The 16,553-nt window shown below is 48.2% G+C and overlaps 1 protein-coding gene across 5 annotated transcripts in view; it reads left to right on the forward strand.

Moving 5' to 3' along the window:
- LOC110533189 (lipopolysaccharide-responsive and beige-like anchor protein) overlaps nucleotides 1-16,553 on the forward strand; it is a 388,104-nt gene that overhangs the window by 240,277 nt on the left and 131,274 nt on the right. For all 5 annotated transcript variants that reach the window (XM_036933632.1, XM_036933634.1, XM_036933635.1 and 2 more), the window contains 3 exons: nucleotides 6,461-6,601; nucleotides 8,622-8,741; nucleotides 13,521-13,673. In XM_036933632.1, the coding sequence (XP_036789527.1) occupies nucleotides 6,461-6,601; nucleotides 8,622-8,741; nucleotides 13,521-13,673 (414 nt within the window). The remainder of the gene's footprint in view (nucleotides 1-6,460; nucleotides 6,602-8,621; nucleotides 8,742-13,520; nucleotides 13,674-16,553) is intronic.

A 16,553-nucleotide genomic window follows, 5' to 3' on the forward strand; every position in this document is an offset into this window, starting at 1 on the left:
CTCTCTCTCTCTCTCTCTCTCTCTCTCTCTCTCTCTCTCTCTCTCTCTCTCTCTCTCTCTCTCTCTCTCTCTCTCTCTCTCTCTCTCTCTCTCTCTCTCTCTCTCTCTCTCTCTCTCTACTGACTAAAGGCGTCCTCATACATAGGTTTGATTTGCTCCTAGCAGAACTCTGCTAGGTGAAGTGAACGTATGTGCTCGCATACTACCTTAAAATGCCTTACCTTGAAAAAGTGGCAATATTTGTCCCTCTTGAGATGCAGTAGTCATTAAACTTCCTCAAAATAGTCAGTTAATCTAAAATATCTCAATAAATCTGTAATTCATTTTGGTGTTTTTACAGAGGAGGTATTTTTTACATCTAAGATGTTTGGTGCAGAATTTCTCAACAACAACGTGCATGAAAACTAGTCATCTGTCGTTGAATGACAACACACTTCTTTGAAGAATGCCTACTGTTGACCAATCACTGACGAAGGGGCGTAGACTTCGGATACCGAAAAAAAACTAAATGTGTGTGCCCGAACAGCCAGGGGGGGAAAAATGCAGAAAGCTGTCAAACACCAACACTTCACAAAAACGTCATAAAATGTCGTCATAATGCATGCAGAAACTGTTTCGACTAGGAAGCATACGTTAAGGGGTACTCTTAGACGGTATCACTGCTTACACACCTATAGAGGAAGTCATGTAATACCAAGACTCCATTTTGTATTTGACCTGGACAGAAGTCTAAAATTGCATTTCCTCTTTCCTGTGCAGAACTCCATTATTTACTAATTGAAGTCACAGTCTTAAGTCCCCTCCGCTGCTCCCTCTGAAGTGAAGGAATGCTCTCTACAGATGATTAAGCTTAGAACAGTTGAAGATGTCTTACTCTCCCCCCCTGATGCTTTTAAAACACACACACACTTTTAAAAGGCCCATCTCCAAAGCTTGCCAGTCGCAGCAGCCCCAGAACGGCCATTAATTATGTGTAATGGCGCCCAATGGTGGGAGGACAGAGGATTACTTTGAGAGTGAGATGATGGAGCGCCCGTGTCTGGCTTAAGCCCAAATGGCTGAATAAATCAGCCGGGCCACAGGAAACAACAGGCATGTGCAGTAATGGACAGGCAGAGTATACCTGGGAAATAATGCACTCTAGAGCCACACAGAGTTGGCCATTCACTTTTAATGGTGCGCCTGGCCCAAGTCTGCCCTGGCTGGCAAAGGATTCTGAGGTGGAGGTGGAATGCAGACGCGTCCATCTTGCTATGACTGAGGATGGATTCAGCTGGAGTGAATGCATGCTCTCTTGAGAAGACTTCTATGGCCTTTTTGTGAACTGTCATTGCCACAACTGCTTCTCGACTTCCATACACACCCACACACTCATCCTGTCATGCACATCAACACCGTCCTCCAAGCAGCCCTCCTTTGACCAGTCCTCCCATCTTCGTTTCTCTCCCTCTACCTCCCTTGTGTAGTGTTTCCCACCATGCGGCTGTGTACCCCCCTCGCTCTGTTTATTTGTGCTTCATTTTGCCCACGAGGCTGACATATGACAGCCATAGCAGCCTCTATCCCCTCCTCCCTCCCCCTCATCCCCCTCTTCCTCCAGAGTTTGGACAGCTCAGCCGCTGTGCTCAGTCGAGCCTCAACGCCCCAGGGAGAAACTGAGCAGCAGAGAGAGGGAGGGAATGAGATAGAACAAGGGGAGAGAGAGGGAGAACGACAGAACAAGGGGAAGGAGGAGAGGAGTGTGGGCAGACTTTTTTGTTTCACCCCCCCTCTCTCTGCCTCTCCCTATCCCTCTACTCTCTCTGCCTCTCCCTATCCCTCTCTACTCTCTCTGCCTCCCTCATCCCCCCATTATCATTGAAGAGCGAGGGAGTGAAGGAAGGAGAGACGCGGGGCCGACCAATCTTTACTACACCAGTTTTATTCATGCTGTTGACATGGTGTGATATCAGTGTATGACCAGTGGAGCGTGGCAGACTGCATCGTCTGGGAAAGGACAGCCGCTCCGACGCTCGGTACTCCTCCTCTATTGGCTGCGCGTTTAGTTTGGTTCGTCATAATCCCCCCTTCTGATATCTCTCCTTCTCTCTCTCCTCTTTTACTTGAGGTTGGAGCGTTGGGCCAGTAAACGAAAGGTTGCTGGTTCGAATACCGGAGCTGACAAGGTGAACATAAAAAATATTAAAAAATCTGCCGCTGTGCCCTTGAGCAAGGCACTTAACCCTAAATGCTCCAGGGTTGCTGTACAATGGCGACCCCGGCCGTGACCCCACTCCCTGCGGGTCTCTCAGGGAGAGTTGGGATATACAAAAAAACACATTTCCATTATACCCTTGTGTGTAACAGGACAAATATACGCACCTCCCAAATTATGTCTTCCCTCCCTCCCTCCCCCTCTCATGTCGTGCTCTGCTTTGATAGAAACAGGTCATGCGAGAGCCCTGTGACATTGAGAGGCTGAAATTGCCACGAATGCCCGTGTGTCGCACACTGTCGTGCGTGTGCGTGCGCGAGTGCATGTCCTCACAAATGTATGTTCCTTCTGTCAGAGCGATTCCGTTCATACCCCGGGGCTCTTTCTCATCCTAAACTCTAACCTCGGTCTGACATGAATTGCCAGCCCAGAGATAACATTGTAGTCACCACGATAAGGACACGGTCTTACACTAGACAACCTTAGTCCCTATCTAGTGCACTACTTTTGGACGCCCCTATGTTATGAATAGGGTGACGTTTGGGACGCACGCCTGCTCTAACGTTGAGAGCATTTTTAAACAGGCAATTTGGAAGGACTCCTGAAACGGGATGCTTGAACGAGGTGTTGACCTGGACAGGTTTGGGGTCCTGTATTTGCAATGTAGCAAAAACAACGCAGCTTTATATTGAGCGGTTCCAGGGCTCTCGTACTTTGGCACCGTGCGGGGGGCTAATGGGGTATTGATTTCAAGATGCGTCCCATATGTTTTCTGACAACCCTCAAACACCACGTCATTCTCACTGTTTAAATAGGACATTCTATATAAACAGTCTTCTCAAAACCACAGTTTGATTTATGTCTCAAGGCTCTCTGGCAAAGCTCAGACTGAGCCTTCCTAAATGAGCGATTTATTTTGTCAAATAATCCTTAAATGTGGAAACATTGTAGTTTGTTGTATCACTGCTGACCCTTATAATTTGGAGAGATGTAATGGTTAACCATATGCTACTGTCTGGTTTCTGCTCATCTTGATAGACATTTTTTGCCTTTGATGTCTTTGACAGTTGAATGTCACAAGGAAAGATTGTTTGTATTATCCAGTTGACGTTAGGTTTGATTTTGGTTAACTGTTGAATGGTTTTATTTGTGTCTGTGATCAGAGTCCTTTGATAACATAAATCTCTATTTGATCTGCAAACGGTATATGAACACAATGTGTTACTGTATGATGCACTTCCTGTTGTTCCAATATGTTAGAGGATTTAGCGTCACGTAAAAGATTACACATCACCGACACCATCTTGTATAGTTTTTATTTTATTTAACTAGGCACGTCAGTTAAGAACAAATTCTTATTTACAATGACAACCCACCCCGCCCAAACCCGGATGACGCTGGGCCAATTTGTGCACCGCCCTATGGATCTCCCAATCACGGCCAGTTGTGATACAGCCTGGAATCGAACCAGGGTCTGTAGTGACGCCTCTAGCATAGTTGAGTGGCTATGGGTAGCAGTGGGCTAGCATAGTACTTTATAAGTGTAAGCTAATTCTATGGTGTAATAATGATGCTAAAATAACCATTTCCCAACACCTTCCTAATCTACATTCTGGATGAACAACCGATAAAACCGTTATCCAAGATTAAAGTCTCCCATATTCTCCTCTTTGAAGCAGTAACACCATCTAACTCTGTCCATGGTTTATTCTAATCTCATTCAAAGTCTAATTAAAAACCACGATAGCAGCTCATTTATCCGAGCGCTCGCGAAAGCACTATTCGCAGGCACCGCCTGAACATATTAGCCCAATGGGCAGCGTTCACTCGATCAGAGCACTCCTCACCGGGGACGGGCCTGATGTACGACGCTGTCACCACCGCTCTATTGTACCGCCGCCCTCCTCGCCGCGCATCGCTCTCCACCCGGCCGTAATTTACAGCAGTAAACAATGTAGAGTGTAGAGCACTCTCTCTCTCTCTCCCTCTCACGCGCTCTCTCCCTCTCTCATGCTCCCTCTCTCATGCTCCCTCTCTCACGCTCCCTGTCTCTCACGCTCCCTGTCTCTCACGCTCCCTCTCTCTCACGCTCCCTCTCGCTCACGCTCCCTCTCTCTTGCACTCTCGCTTAATTTTTCTCTCTCTCGCTCTCTCTCTCTCGCTCTCTCTCTCGCGCTCTCTCTCGCGCTCTCTCTCTCGCGCTCTCTCTCTCGCATGCTCTCTCTCTCTCTCGCGCTCTCTCTCTCTCTCTCTCGCGCTCTCTCTCTCTCGCGCTCTCTCTCTCTCTCTCTCGCGCTCTCTCTCTCTCGCGCTCTCTCTCTCTCGCGCTCTCTCTCTCGCGCTCTCTCTCTCGCGCTCTCTCTCTCGCATGCTCTCTCTCTCGCATGCTCTCTCTCGCGCTCTCTCTCTCTCGCGCTCTCTCTCTCTCGCGCTCGCTCTCTCTCTCGCGCTCTCTCTCTCGCGCTCGCTCTCTCTCTCTCGCGCTCGCGCTCTCTCTCTCGCGCTCGCTCTCTCGCTCTCTCTCTCCTGCTCTCTCTCCTGCTCTCTCTATCCCCCCTCTCTCTCTCCTGCTCTCTGCTCTCTCTCTCTCTCCTGCTCTCTCTATCCCCCCTCTCTCTCTCTCTCTCCTGCTCTCCGCTCTCTCTCTCTCCTGCTCTCTCTATCCCCCCTCTCTCTCTCTCTCTCTCCTGCTCTCTCTCTCCTGCTCTCTCTATCCCCCCTCTCTCTCTCTCTCTCTCCTGCTCTCCGCTCTCTCTCTCTCCTGCTCTCTCTATCCTCTCTCTCTCTCTCTCTCTCCTGCTCTCCGCTCTCTCTCTGGCTCTCTCTATCCCCCCTCTCTCTCTCTCTCTCCTGCTCCCCCCTCTCTCTCTCTCTCCTGCTCTCTCTCTCTCCTGCTCTCTCTATCCCCCCTCTCTCTCTCTCTCTCCTGCTCTCCGCTCTCTCTCTGGCTCTCTCTATCCCCCCTCTCTCTCTCTCTCTCCTGCTCCCCCCGCTCTCTCTCTCTCCCGCTCTCCCCCTATCTCTCTCTCCCACCCCCCCCCTCTCTCCCCACCCTCTCACTGTCCCCCCCCTGTCTCTCCCGCTCTCTCTATCCCCCCCCTCTCTCTTGCTCCCCCCTGTCCCCCCCTGTCTCTCATGCTCTCTTTTATTCTCGCTCTCATTGCAGTGCACTCAGTCTCTTTTTTTACATTTTATATTCCTCTTCCAGCCTTTTCTTTTTTTAATGAGCTCTACGTTATTACTGCAATAAATCAGTCCAATCGTTGTACTGTATAATTCAGTGTGTGTACTCCCACCCCCAGTAGCCCTGGGTAAGCCAATAGTGTGTCACTGTCAGCACAGCCCAGCACACTGTGTCGGCATGAGGCGGTGTGTGTGTTGGCGTGTGTGGGGGATTGTGTGTGTTCCTGTTCTTTTCTGGTTGTTGGAGTATAAGGAAGGTAATTGGGTACCGTCTTGAATGGGTGCACCCTTGGATACAATCAGACACACACACCATTACACCCACCCGACACAGTAACAGCAGCATCAGATCAATAGCCTCTCCCCAGTCTGGACGAGGCCTCCCATGACAGCACTATGATATGAGAGAGGGCCTATCGATCCACCAGCCAGTGCTTCATCTTCAAAAGGCCATCATTCCATTACCATTGATCAGAGAGGAGGTGTGTTTGGAGCGAGGGATGAAGAGGAGGAGGGCTAATAGAAGACTAATACAAATTGAACGGGTAAAAAAGTGATTTCTATAAATGAGCATTTAAATAATAAGCCAGGCTCAGCCAGGTATTGGTTTCTCTGAGATCAATGGGAAATTAATGCAACTGATCCATTTTTTAGACCCACAATGGATGCTGCTTCTCCTGACTAGTATATTAGCTACAGATTAATAAAAATGGAAGAAGGAACCTCCCGGCCCTTGCTATTGATGTTCCTAGGCCTCCTTTCATCGCAACACATTCGTTCTCTCTGACAGACTAGCTGCAGGGGGTTGTGTTTCAGGGCTATGAAGTGAAATGCTGTTGGAATGGATTGATCCTCAGAACAACACAGCATCTAATATTCATTTGACGAACGCACAAAGATTACTAACATCATTTGAATATATAGGCCCTGTGTTTTGAAGCAATGTCTGCTCTCTGAAAGCTAAAAGAGTTCAATGTACTGTGTTATAAAATGTTTCTTCTTTTTGTACTGCCACTCGTTCCCTCTGTTTCTCTTTTATCTCTATCAGTCTCTGTTGTAATAACGTTGTCTTTCTCCTCACAGCCCATTGGTGCCCTGAACCCCAAGAGGGCGGCGTTCTTCAACGACCGCTATGAATCCTGGGAGGACGACCAGGTGCCCAAGTTCCACTACGGAACCCACTACTCCACCTCCTCTTTCACCCAGATGTGGCTGCTGCGCATCGTAAGTTAACTGTCCCCCAACTATATCCACCCCACCTACCCCCAGGTAGCCTAGCGGTTAGAGCGTCGGGGCCAGTAACCGAAATGTCACTGGTTCTAAATCCCGAGCCGCCGAGGTGAAAAATCTGTCGACGTGTCCTTGAACAAGGCACTTTACCCAAATGTTCTCCAGGACTGCCGTACTGCTATGGCTGACCCTGTAGAACAACACATTTCACTGCACCTATCCGGTGAAAATGTCTCGCTTGTAAAAAATGTATTTTATTTATTTTTTTCTCAACACATTAAAATTGCAAAATACTTATTTTGACCTCAATGGTTCAACTTGGTCCATTTTAAGGTTAAATGAAAGTACTGAATCCCACCACGATGTGTATAGAATAGGATTTAGGCCTTCATTTCTGTCACTGCTTTATGAAAAACAGATTGCATTTAGAAATGAATGCATTACAGTTGCCACCTACCCGTCATGGTGTAAAATTTACTACCTATTCATCATTAGACTTGTAGCACGCCCCATTGCAGCTAATTGTTGTTTTCTAATTGGCCATGGATACATAGAGAGTCAGGTTGATTTATGTCACAGTGAAATACAGGCTCCATCTACACGCTAACGTATGCACAGTGTGTTGTCCCTGGCTGGCCTTGGTTATTTCTATGTTGTGCTGCTCGTAAAACAGCACGCCGAAGCTAAATTCATAACGTGTTTCTTTCTGTGTGTCTTTGCAACATAAGAGGAACTCAGAAATTATAGTCTTCAATTGAACTATGTTTAATGAGGGGCTATTATTCTGTACTGTTTTTTAAACTTCTGCTTCAAACTACTCAATCTAAAGATTTCATGAAGTTATCTTTCTCCCACGTGGTGCTGTTGATAGTGTTTTGTTATATTGGTCACTGTATGTAACCCTCATACAGCCGATATCAGACAACACTCTCTGTTCCATCCACAGGGGACCATTCTGCCATACAGGGAGGGAGTCTAACCTTCTTCCAGGGCCCTTGAATTGTCCTGTAATTGTCCCTGGAGCTCCCTATGGAAACAACCATTGATCCCATCACATCATTAGCTGGCTTATTACTGGCTTATTTTAAATCCACTTTACCAAATGCCTTTCAATTCTAGTGTCAACGTATGGATGGGATAGGAAGCCCAAATGAACACTAAGGCTGACCTTAAAAGTCCCGGTCCTGTATTCAAAATCATCTCAGAGTAAGAGTGCTGATCTAGAATCAGGTCCCCACCGTGTCCATATAATCTTATTCATTATGAAACTGATCCTAGATCAGTACTCTGAGTTCATTTTGGACTAATTGTCCGTGTAGTTTCCTGTGTAGTTGTAGTAGTGTTAGCCTGGCTAATTGTGTCCATCTCACTCAGGGGCTGTTGTTTCAGAGGGGCGGTCTGTTGTTTCAGAGGGGCGGTCTGTTGTTTCAGAGGGGCGGTCTGTTGTTTCAGAGGGGCGGTCTGTTGTTTCAGAGGGGCGGTCTGTTGTTTCAGAGGGGCGGTCTGTTGTTTCAGGGGGGCGGTCTGTTGTTTCAGGGGGGCGGTCTGTTGTTTCAGGGGGGCGGTCTGTTGTTTCAGGGGGGCGGTCTGTTGTTTCAGGGGGGCGGTCTGTTGTTTCAGGGGGGCGGTCTGTTGTTTCAGGGGGGCGGTCTGTTGTTTCAGAGGGGCGGTCTGTTGTTTCAGAGGGGCGGTCTGTTGTTTCAACATGGGCCAGCATCCTTTAGAGCACTTTTGACACCCTGTAGACTGGATTCCTGAGTGATTAAGGCTGTTTTGAGGGGGTATACTCAGTGTACACATTCAGACTCATTTTACCATAGTATAAAAATGCTTAATCATAAGGATTTGGGGTCAAATGCAATTTCTTCTTCTCCTTTTTCTCAAATGTACAGTACACTACAGTGTCACAGCACACTATTAGGAGGATATGTGGATAACTGATCATTCTCTCATTCTTCTTCTCTCATTCTCTTCTCTCGTTCTCTTCTCTCGTTCTTATTCTCTAATTTTCCAGGAACCCTTCACCACCATGTTCCTCAACTTCCAGGGAGGGAAGTTTGACCATGCTGACCGCACCTTCTCCTCCGTGTCCCGAGCCTGGAGGAACTGCCAGAGAGACACATCTGATGTCAAGGTAGCGACTCACACACACCCACACACACACTGCTGCCACCTCCTCACTGTGGAGCTAGCTGTTGAAAGACAGTGTACCAGAGTATCGACTAGAGAGGGCCTCTGCAGTCTGCACACTCCTCTGAACGTTCACACACAAGTTCACACACACCGAGACCCTCAACACTTCCAGACCATTCAGCAGCCCGCCAGTGTGAGTTGAGGCCACCACTGTCCAGACCCCAGGAGCCAGGGAACATACTAGGATAGGAGGAGAGGCCACTATTGTCCAGACCCCAGGAGCCAGGGAACATACTAGGATAGGAGGAGAGGCCACTATTGTCCAGACCCCAGGAGCCAGGGAACATACTAGGATAGGAGGAGAGGCCACCACTGTCCAGACCCCAGGAGCCAGGGAACATACTAGGATAGGAGGAGAGGCCACCACTGTCCAGACCCCAGGAGACAGGGAACATACTAGGATAGGAGGAGAGGCCACCACTGTCCAGACCCCAGGAGCCAGGGAACATACTAGGATAGGAGGAGAGGCCACCACTGTCCAGACCCCAGGAGCCAGGGAACATACTAGGATAGGAGGAGAGGCCACCACTGTCCAGACCCCAGGAGCCAGGGAACATACTAGGATAGGAGAGGGTGGCATCAGTCTCTAAAGACTGGTTACCTTTTAGTTGTGATAAGTGTTTTGATAAAATTGTCTTTCTGTGTGGAAATAAACAGACTTTAGTTTGTTTGTCGTTGATGGATATCTATTGACAGTGATATCAGATTTTGCATATAATAAATAAGAATATGTTCTTAATATGCTCTTCAAAGCTAGGGAGTCAAATGTCAACATTATCTTCCAAACGTATTCCAAACAAACATTCAACTTTCAAATGACAACCTTTTCATTGAATTAGCCTAAAGCCTTCTCAAAGGCCCCTCTTCTCTCCCTCTCATCACCGGAGAGAGAAAGTGGCTAATCTAATGAGCAAACAAACACACTGGTCTAAAAACAACAAGCCCACTTCCTCACATCTTAAACCTCTCCACTCTACAAAACCTGACCTCAAACTGAAGGTCGGCCATTTTACGAGGCCTCTGGCTTCCATGGGGTCGACCCGGGGAGGCCTGGTGTAAATTTGTCCAGTCTGCGTTGGCGGCACGGGGGCCGGGGGTCTCCTTCAACCCCCCCCCCCCCCCCTTGCCCTCTTAACAAGGTGGGGGAAATACAGGGGGCTTCCCCGCTACACTCTGGGCCCCGGTCCCTCCATTATGTTCAGTGGCCCCTGCTCTACTGTGGTCAGAGGCCAGCCTCTGTGATCCCCAATCCTGTCCTGTCACGTGTCACTGCAGGGGCCCCAGGCTCCCCCCCCCCCCCAGTACACTTCAACAGTACACAGACGCGCACACACACACACACACACACACAACGATGCCTTTGGGCTAAGGCAAAAGGTCAGGAGGGGTCAGGGGATTGTGGCCGGAGGTCATCACGGTCTCTCCTACGCTACAGCCAGACTGGACTGGCGTCTTTAACCTGTTATCACCACATTATGCACTGGGATACAAAACAAACTACGACTTTTTCCCCCTTTAGAAGGAATATAAGGTTCTTAGAGTTTCCTACAATAGTCCTGAAGCTAAAGCTAAATGGTGTACTTAGCATGCTAAATTGATACATCTCATTTGTAACTCTTCTATGTTAACAAGGTGAATGAGATCATCCATGCGAGGAAAGAATGTTGTGTTATTTTGACGTAGCTAAACTCAACTCAACATGGAAGCTGTGCAGTGTTGAGCCTGGTCCTGCGTGTTTTGATGTAGAGTGGGGCTCTTGTGGTTGATCCACTGTGACAGGTCTAGACTGAGACCAAACTAGATTCTCTCTCTCTCTCCCTGGGCTTTCGCAATCAAGTGTTACCGGTAATGCGAGCCATATGTTTTATCATTGGAGGCGAAGCGCAATCAACCGTCAACTCCTTCCAACTCCCCCAGCCACCACTCCACCCGACCCAGGCCCAAAGAGCAGGCCAAGTCTACATTTGAAACAAGATGGCTGCCTGTACTCATAAATGTTTTAAGAGCGTGGGTCACTTGTTAAAAGAGGAGGGTTGGGGCCTTAGAGACCCAAACTGTAGCAGAGGATTGGTCTGACCCGCCATAAACCCAAAGCCCAGTGGAGAGGAGGCCCAATGTTCTGACCTGCCATCGACCCAAAGCCCAGTGGAGAGGGGGCCCAATGGGCCAAAGGTTCAATTCAAGGTTGACTGAAGGAGGGGGGAGGAGGCAGGGCAGCGGGGGGGAGGGTAGAAGGATTAGTTTGGACCTTTGATCAGTAGTCTCTGAAGCTTTCATGGTTGTATGACATGGATTGGTTGTGATGACAGAACATGTGCTTGGTTCTTTCTCTCCTGACTGAGCTCCCCTCCGGTCCATCTGTAGGTTTGGATATGTGGTTATGGACTGACACAGGGTATCTCTCCGGCTAGCTACCACCCCATGTCTCGGGTTACCACCCACACAACACATCTAGAGGAAACTCACTGGCATCCTGTCTAATCATGTATTTGTCTCCGTCCTGTTGGATGCAGTGAGGACTGTTCTCAGGTCTGAGCTTATAGACAGCCTTCCAGGGATTCTGTGTGTGTTGTTGTGTGCGTGCGTGTGTACATGTGCGTACATGCGTGCAGCCCTTACAGAACATCTCATCACATGCGCTGACCAGTTCCCAGCTCCTACCTGTAGCCTCTTTGCCAGTATGTATTTGCATGTCAGGTTGTCACACACAGCCATGTCACAGGGAGACGAGGACATGACCGATGGGTGTTGACTCTGGTCTGGTCATCCCTGATGTCAGAATGTCACCCTGTCTCTCTCTCTCTGTCCATCAGGACAGTGACCAGTCAGCAGGCCCAGTCACACTGTGTTCTGTCAAACAGTTCAGGGTCTTGTTCATTAAGTCCTACCGTAGCAAAACCTTGGCACTCCGTTTTGTACGTTTTGTGGCAACTGAACACGACCTAGGAGACGGTTCACTGGTTCAGCTCTAGTCAGACAGAACTGGGTTGTGTTCATTAAGGTTAGGGTTACACACACTGTAGCAAAAACATTTTGTAACTGAAAAAAAATCCCAAGTGTTCCTTATTGGACAAGTTCCGTTTCAGACAAGTAGTACCTCCCCGTCTCACTCTGTTTTCTTACGTTTTGTGCCAACTGAACGTGACCCAGGACACGTTACAAGACAACTGCTCCTCAATGCTTTATTAACAGGTTATTTTATTAGGAGTTACTCACTCATTAGCTATTGTTTTATAGTGGAATCAAATGAAGAGTTACACTTGTGTTGTGGCTTGTCTTCATACTTGCGGTGCTCTGTTTATATGTCTCATATACTGGCTGTGGATGTATCATGTTGATATAGGAGTGCCTGCTCCATACGTAAATCCATGGTTCAATTCCCTGCTGTGGAATATGGCCGTAGTTCACGTTCACGTTTGACACTTGTTATGTTGATGGGTAGGTTCAGTATATCACGAGGGGTAGATGTACGCCGATTAAACACGGGATTGACATTGGGTGTCGTGCTATTGTTTGTTGTACGTATCAGGAGGCGCCCGGAAGTGGGTTAATTCAACACGCGCTTACATTGTCCAGTCTTACCAGTTAGTTCCACGTGCCCACACACACTCCTAACGACGTTAGTGTTTTATTTCTGTTTGCGGGATGGCAAAGATTTATCACGATATGTTTTGGTTTGCCCCATAATCTAAACGTTTGTGTCTTTCTGTATATGAAGGCGTTTCATACACATTGAGGCTGAGCTATGGTTTGTTAGAAATGAAGCCGGGTTTAAGGTTTACACCCTCAAGGTCTTAACATTCGAGCTCTTCAGTTTACACGAACGTTGATGTTTTTTGGGGCCCATCGTGAAATGTCATAATTCCATAACGAAGTGTTCAACTGTGCACAGACACACAATCACATTGTGGTGAGTTCTGTGACCTGTCACTCCTTCTAATCCTTCAGAAAATCCTTTGAGAAGCATAGAAAATAGAACATCATATATTCTGTTTGGAGCTCTACGATTACAGACAACCCCCCTTTCAAAAAGCGTGGAATCCCCAGCGCGCGCACACACACACACACACGAAAGGTTTTGATGCCTTTTATCGGCCTGCCTGCTTGCAGCATGGTAGCAGGCAGACAGCAGATGAGCAGTCTGAAATGTAATTTCCATGAGTAATGGCACAGCTCAAGTGTTGCGACTAGCTTCTGACTAGCTGTCTGAGGGACGACAGTGGCAGTCCCAGATTAAAGGACCTTCCGCTCTCTCACACACTCACACACACACACACACACACACACACACACACACACACACACTCATATATCCACATGCGTTCTAAATGTACTTTACACCGTGTCTTCTCTCTCTCTTTCTGTTAATGAACTCTCTCTCTAAACTGTAGCTTCTCACTCTGAAGGTCACAGTCCCCTGTTCTTTCTACCTGGCTGTCAGGACGTTGGGTCCTCAGTAGTCACATTCTAATGTCGTGTCCCACACACTGAGACTGGAGGCTGTATCACAGAGCATCTTGTCAGTGTTATTGGAATGAGGAAATGGCTTACTGTGATACTGTTCTCCCTAACTAAAAGGGGTGATTTATTGGCTACAAATGTGACAAAACTATTCTGAATGTACTGTATCCACTATCAGTACATGAACATGACATAACTTAGTGAAGGGACAGTTCAGGTTGGCTCTATAGTGTTAATGTCTGTCTGTCTGTCTGTCCAGGAGTTGACCCCGGAGTTCTACTACCTCCCTGAGATGTTTGTAAACGCCAACAACTACAGCCTGGGGGTGATGGAGGATGGGACTGTGGTGTCTGACGTGGAGCTGCCGCCCTGGGCCAAGACCCCCGAGGAGTTTGTACGCATCAACAGATTGGTACGTCACACACGCGCACACACACACATATGCAGTTACGCACGCACACACACACACACACACACACACACAGCAGTCCTCTTCCTCACATGTCATCAAACCACTCCTCTGAAGCCCCTCCTCCACGCTAGGCTAGCTTAGCAGGAAATGCTAATGAAAAGAGACTGTGTTATTTCCTGTCCAGCTCCGGTCCCTTCCTGTTACCTGAGCCTCCCGCTCCTCTGACATGACTCTGCTTTGTCTTTGATGACTCTGCTGGCAATCTCACATGGCCAAGGAGTTACTGAGGAGGATGATGTAGTGTCCTGTTTCTGATCTCTCCCTCCTGTCCCCAAGCACACCAGACCTGTGTATATTTAGTTGTTGTCAGAATTACTGTCGTAGTTTTATAGCACCACAGTGACTGCAGTGTCCTCTTACACACAGAGAAGCAGCAGAGATTGTGCTCAAGATTAGATTCCTCCTCTCTCCCATTTCAGAAGTTCCAGAAGGTCAAAAAGCTCCATGTTTTTCTGGTGTCATGCTCAAACTGTTTGTCACCTCTGTTTAAACCACTGCGTTGAAGATTGTAAAATAATACCGTCTCAAACAGTCTAATGGCTTCCTCCCCTCTCTCTCTCCTTTCCGAAACAAGGATTCACATAAACCACCCCTGACCCTTGAGATGCTCTCCCAGAGACATAGGGCAGAGCTAATAACCATGTAGCTATGTCCTGCCCTGCCACATAGTTTCATGATGCTACTCCTGGCATGTCTTTTAGGACCTAGACACTTCCCACCTCTCTCCAGTCTCTGCCCAGTGGTAGTAATGAGTGGCTGATGAGGCAGCAGGGAAGGCTGTGGTGATCAGGCTGTGGTGATCAGGCTGTGCTCTGTGACCTGTGTGGTCGTGTTAATCAGGACGCTGATGGGACTCAGCCCACGTCATTAATCACACAACCTAAGGTGTGACACGCCAACTCCACAGAGATGGGGGGGTTCGGTAAGCACTCAGACACGCATACACATGTTGCTATCGTCAATGTACTCACACACATGCACATAGCCTCATTGCCACACACTCTCAGATGGACAGACCTTTGTCTGACACACACACACATAAGCATGTACACACACACACACACACATTTCCTTCCAGCTGGGTATGTTATCCCCAGTCAGATGGCTTGACTGTGGTGGTTAGACAGTTGGACATAGTACTGCTACAGCAGTGTGTGTTCTGCCTGCCTGCCTGCCTGCCTGCCTGCCTGCCTGCCTGCCTGCCTGCCTAGTGGACAGATGATCTATAGAGCAGGCTGTTACTGCAGATGTTACAGTAGGTAGTCGGACCACTGGAGCCTACAGCTAATTAGCGGCCAGGGCAGCATTTGGTTGGCTGACAGTTTGACTGCCGTTAACCCCCAGCGCTGTAAGGTGGACTGCTCTGTGACGCTATCTGACTGCAGCGGTGGGGGGGATTCAGTGGCGGCTTCTTCACATGGAACTCAAATGTCCTTATCACGTCCCCCTTACCACTAAGCATAGCTCAGTATCACTGAGCACGGTCATGAATTATGTTTGTTGCTGTGATTCAACTGTTGTGTGTCCGTACTGGTCTAGTTTCCCTTCGCTGTAATTCCCATGGTGCTCTGTTTTCCTCCAGGACTGAGGCAATTATGTCCAACCTAGAACAGACTCACACACACACGCCATTACAGTGCAGATCGATCCAGCCCTTTGTTTCTCTCCTCCACCGTGTGCCAAACCTGCCGATATCGATCCATCCTGCACAGCAGAGCAGCTCGGCAGCGAGAGTAGAGGACAGGCGGGCAGAGAGGAGGCGTTGAGATGCTCCCAATACACACAGGATGTCAGGGCGCCAGGCTTTGTGAGAGAACAACACAATGGAAGTAGATCAAACAATAGTTACGTTTCATTGGTATTTGCCTACTCATCTTTGTTACGTTGAAATTCACCAATTTATAGTATCAGCTGCTGTCATTATAAAAATGTTAAAAATAATGTAATCTGCATAGATGAAGAGCCGCGTTTCAATTATCTGTTGAAACTATCTGTGTTCACATGTTTTGTCTGGACGTCTTAATGCATTTCCCATGAATACCACTTCAGTAGGAACAGAAGTTCCTTTAGTCGATGTGTTCCAGTGGGACGTCGTATGGTGACGGAACAGATATTATTGCCTGCAGGGACAGAGCTGTCAGTCGTGTGTCTGTGGTGTCTAGAACAGCCCCCGCTCCCCAGCTGTTATGGAATATCTGACAGGCCGACACACCTGGGGCTACTGAGACAGACTCTCCCTCAGGAGAACGACGAGAGATATTGTTCTCTGTCTTGCTAAATGTTATTTCAATGCGCCCTCTTTAAGACTGTGTGTAAGCTAGATGTCACAGCAGGCTTCCCTTTACGGTGGTAGAAAGAACGGAGGGAGGACATTGACATTGTCGCTGAAACACGTTGCTGTGTCACAAGATCAATTACAACTCGTATGAGATGGAGAATGTCCAGCGAAAGAGAACGGAACGCAGGTTAGTTTGATCTGTAATGAACATGGAGTGTCTTGAACACTCCTGGGCATTAACCCTCTCATTCTAGAGAACACGTCCTCCTCACATACTGACACCATTAGAGGAAGTTAGTCCCGTCACCCTGGGGAAGGGGAGGGAGGGAGGGAGAGGCGGGTTTCCCCTCATGACTGATAGCTGGCATTAGAGGGTTCAGCTGGCTCCTGTGACATTATGAGAGAGAGAGGAGGAGAGGGAGACTGGAGGAGATGAGCAGTGAGGGGTTGAGAAAGAGAGTCTGAGATGAGAGGAGGAGAGTTAATGGGTCTGTTTGGCTCGTTTAGCTTGTCGTCTGCTCCTAATGGCCCAGCAACACCAG

The sequence above is a fragment of the Oncorhynchus mykiss genome, chromosome 10 (assembly GCF_013265735.2).
Source record: "Oncorhynchus mykiss isolate Arlee chromosome 10, USDA_OmykA_1.1, whole genome shotgun sequence".
NCBI classification, from domain to species: domain Eukaryota; kingdom Metazoa; phylum Chordata; class Actinopteri; order Salmoniformes; family Salmonidae; genus Oncorhynchus; species Oncorhynchus mykiss.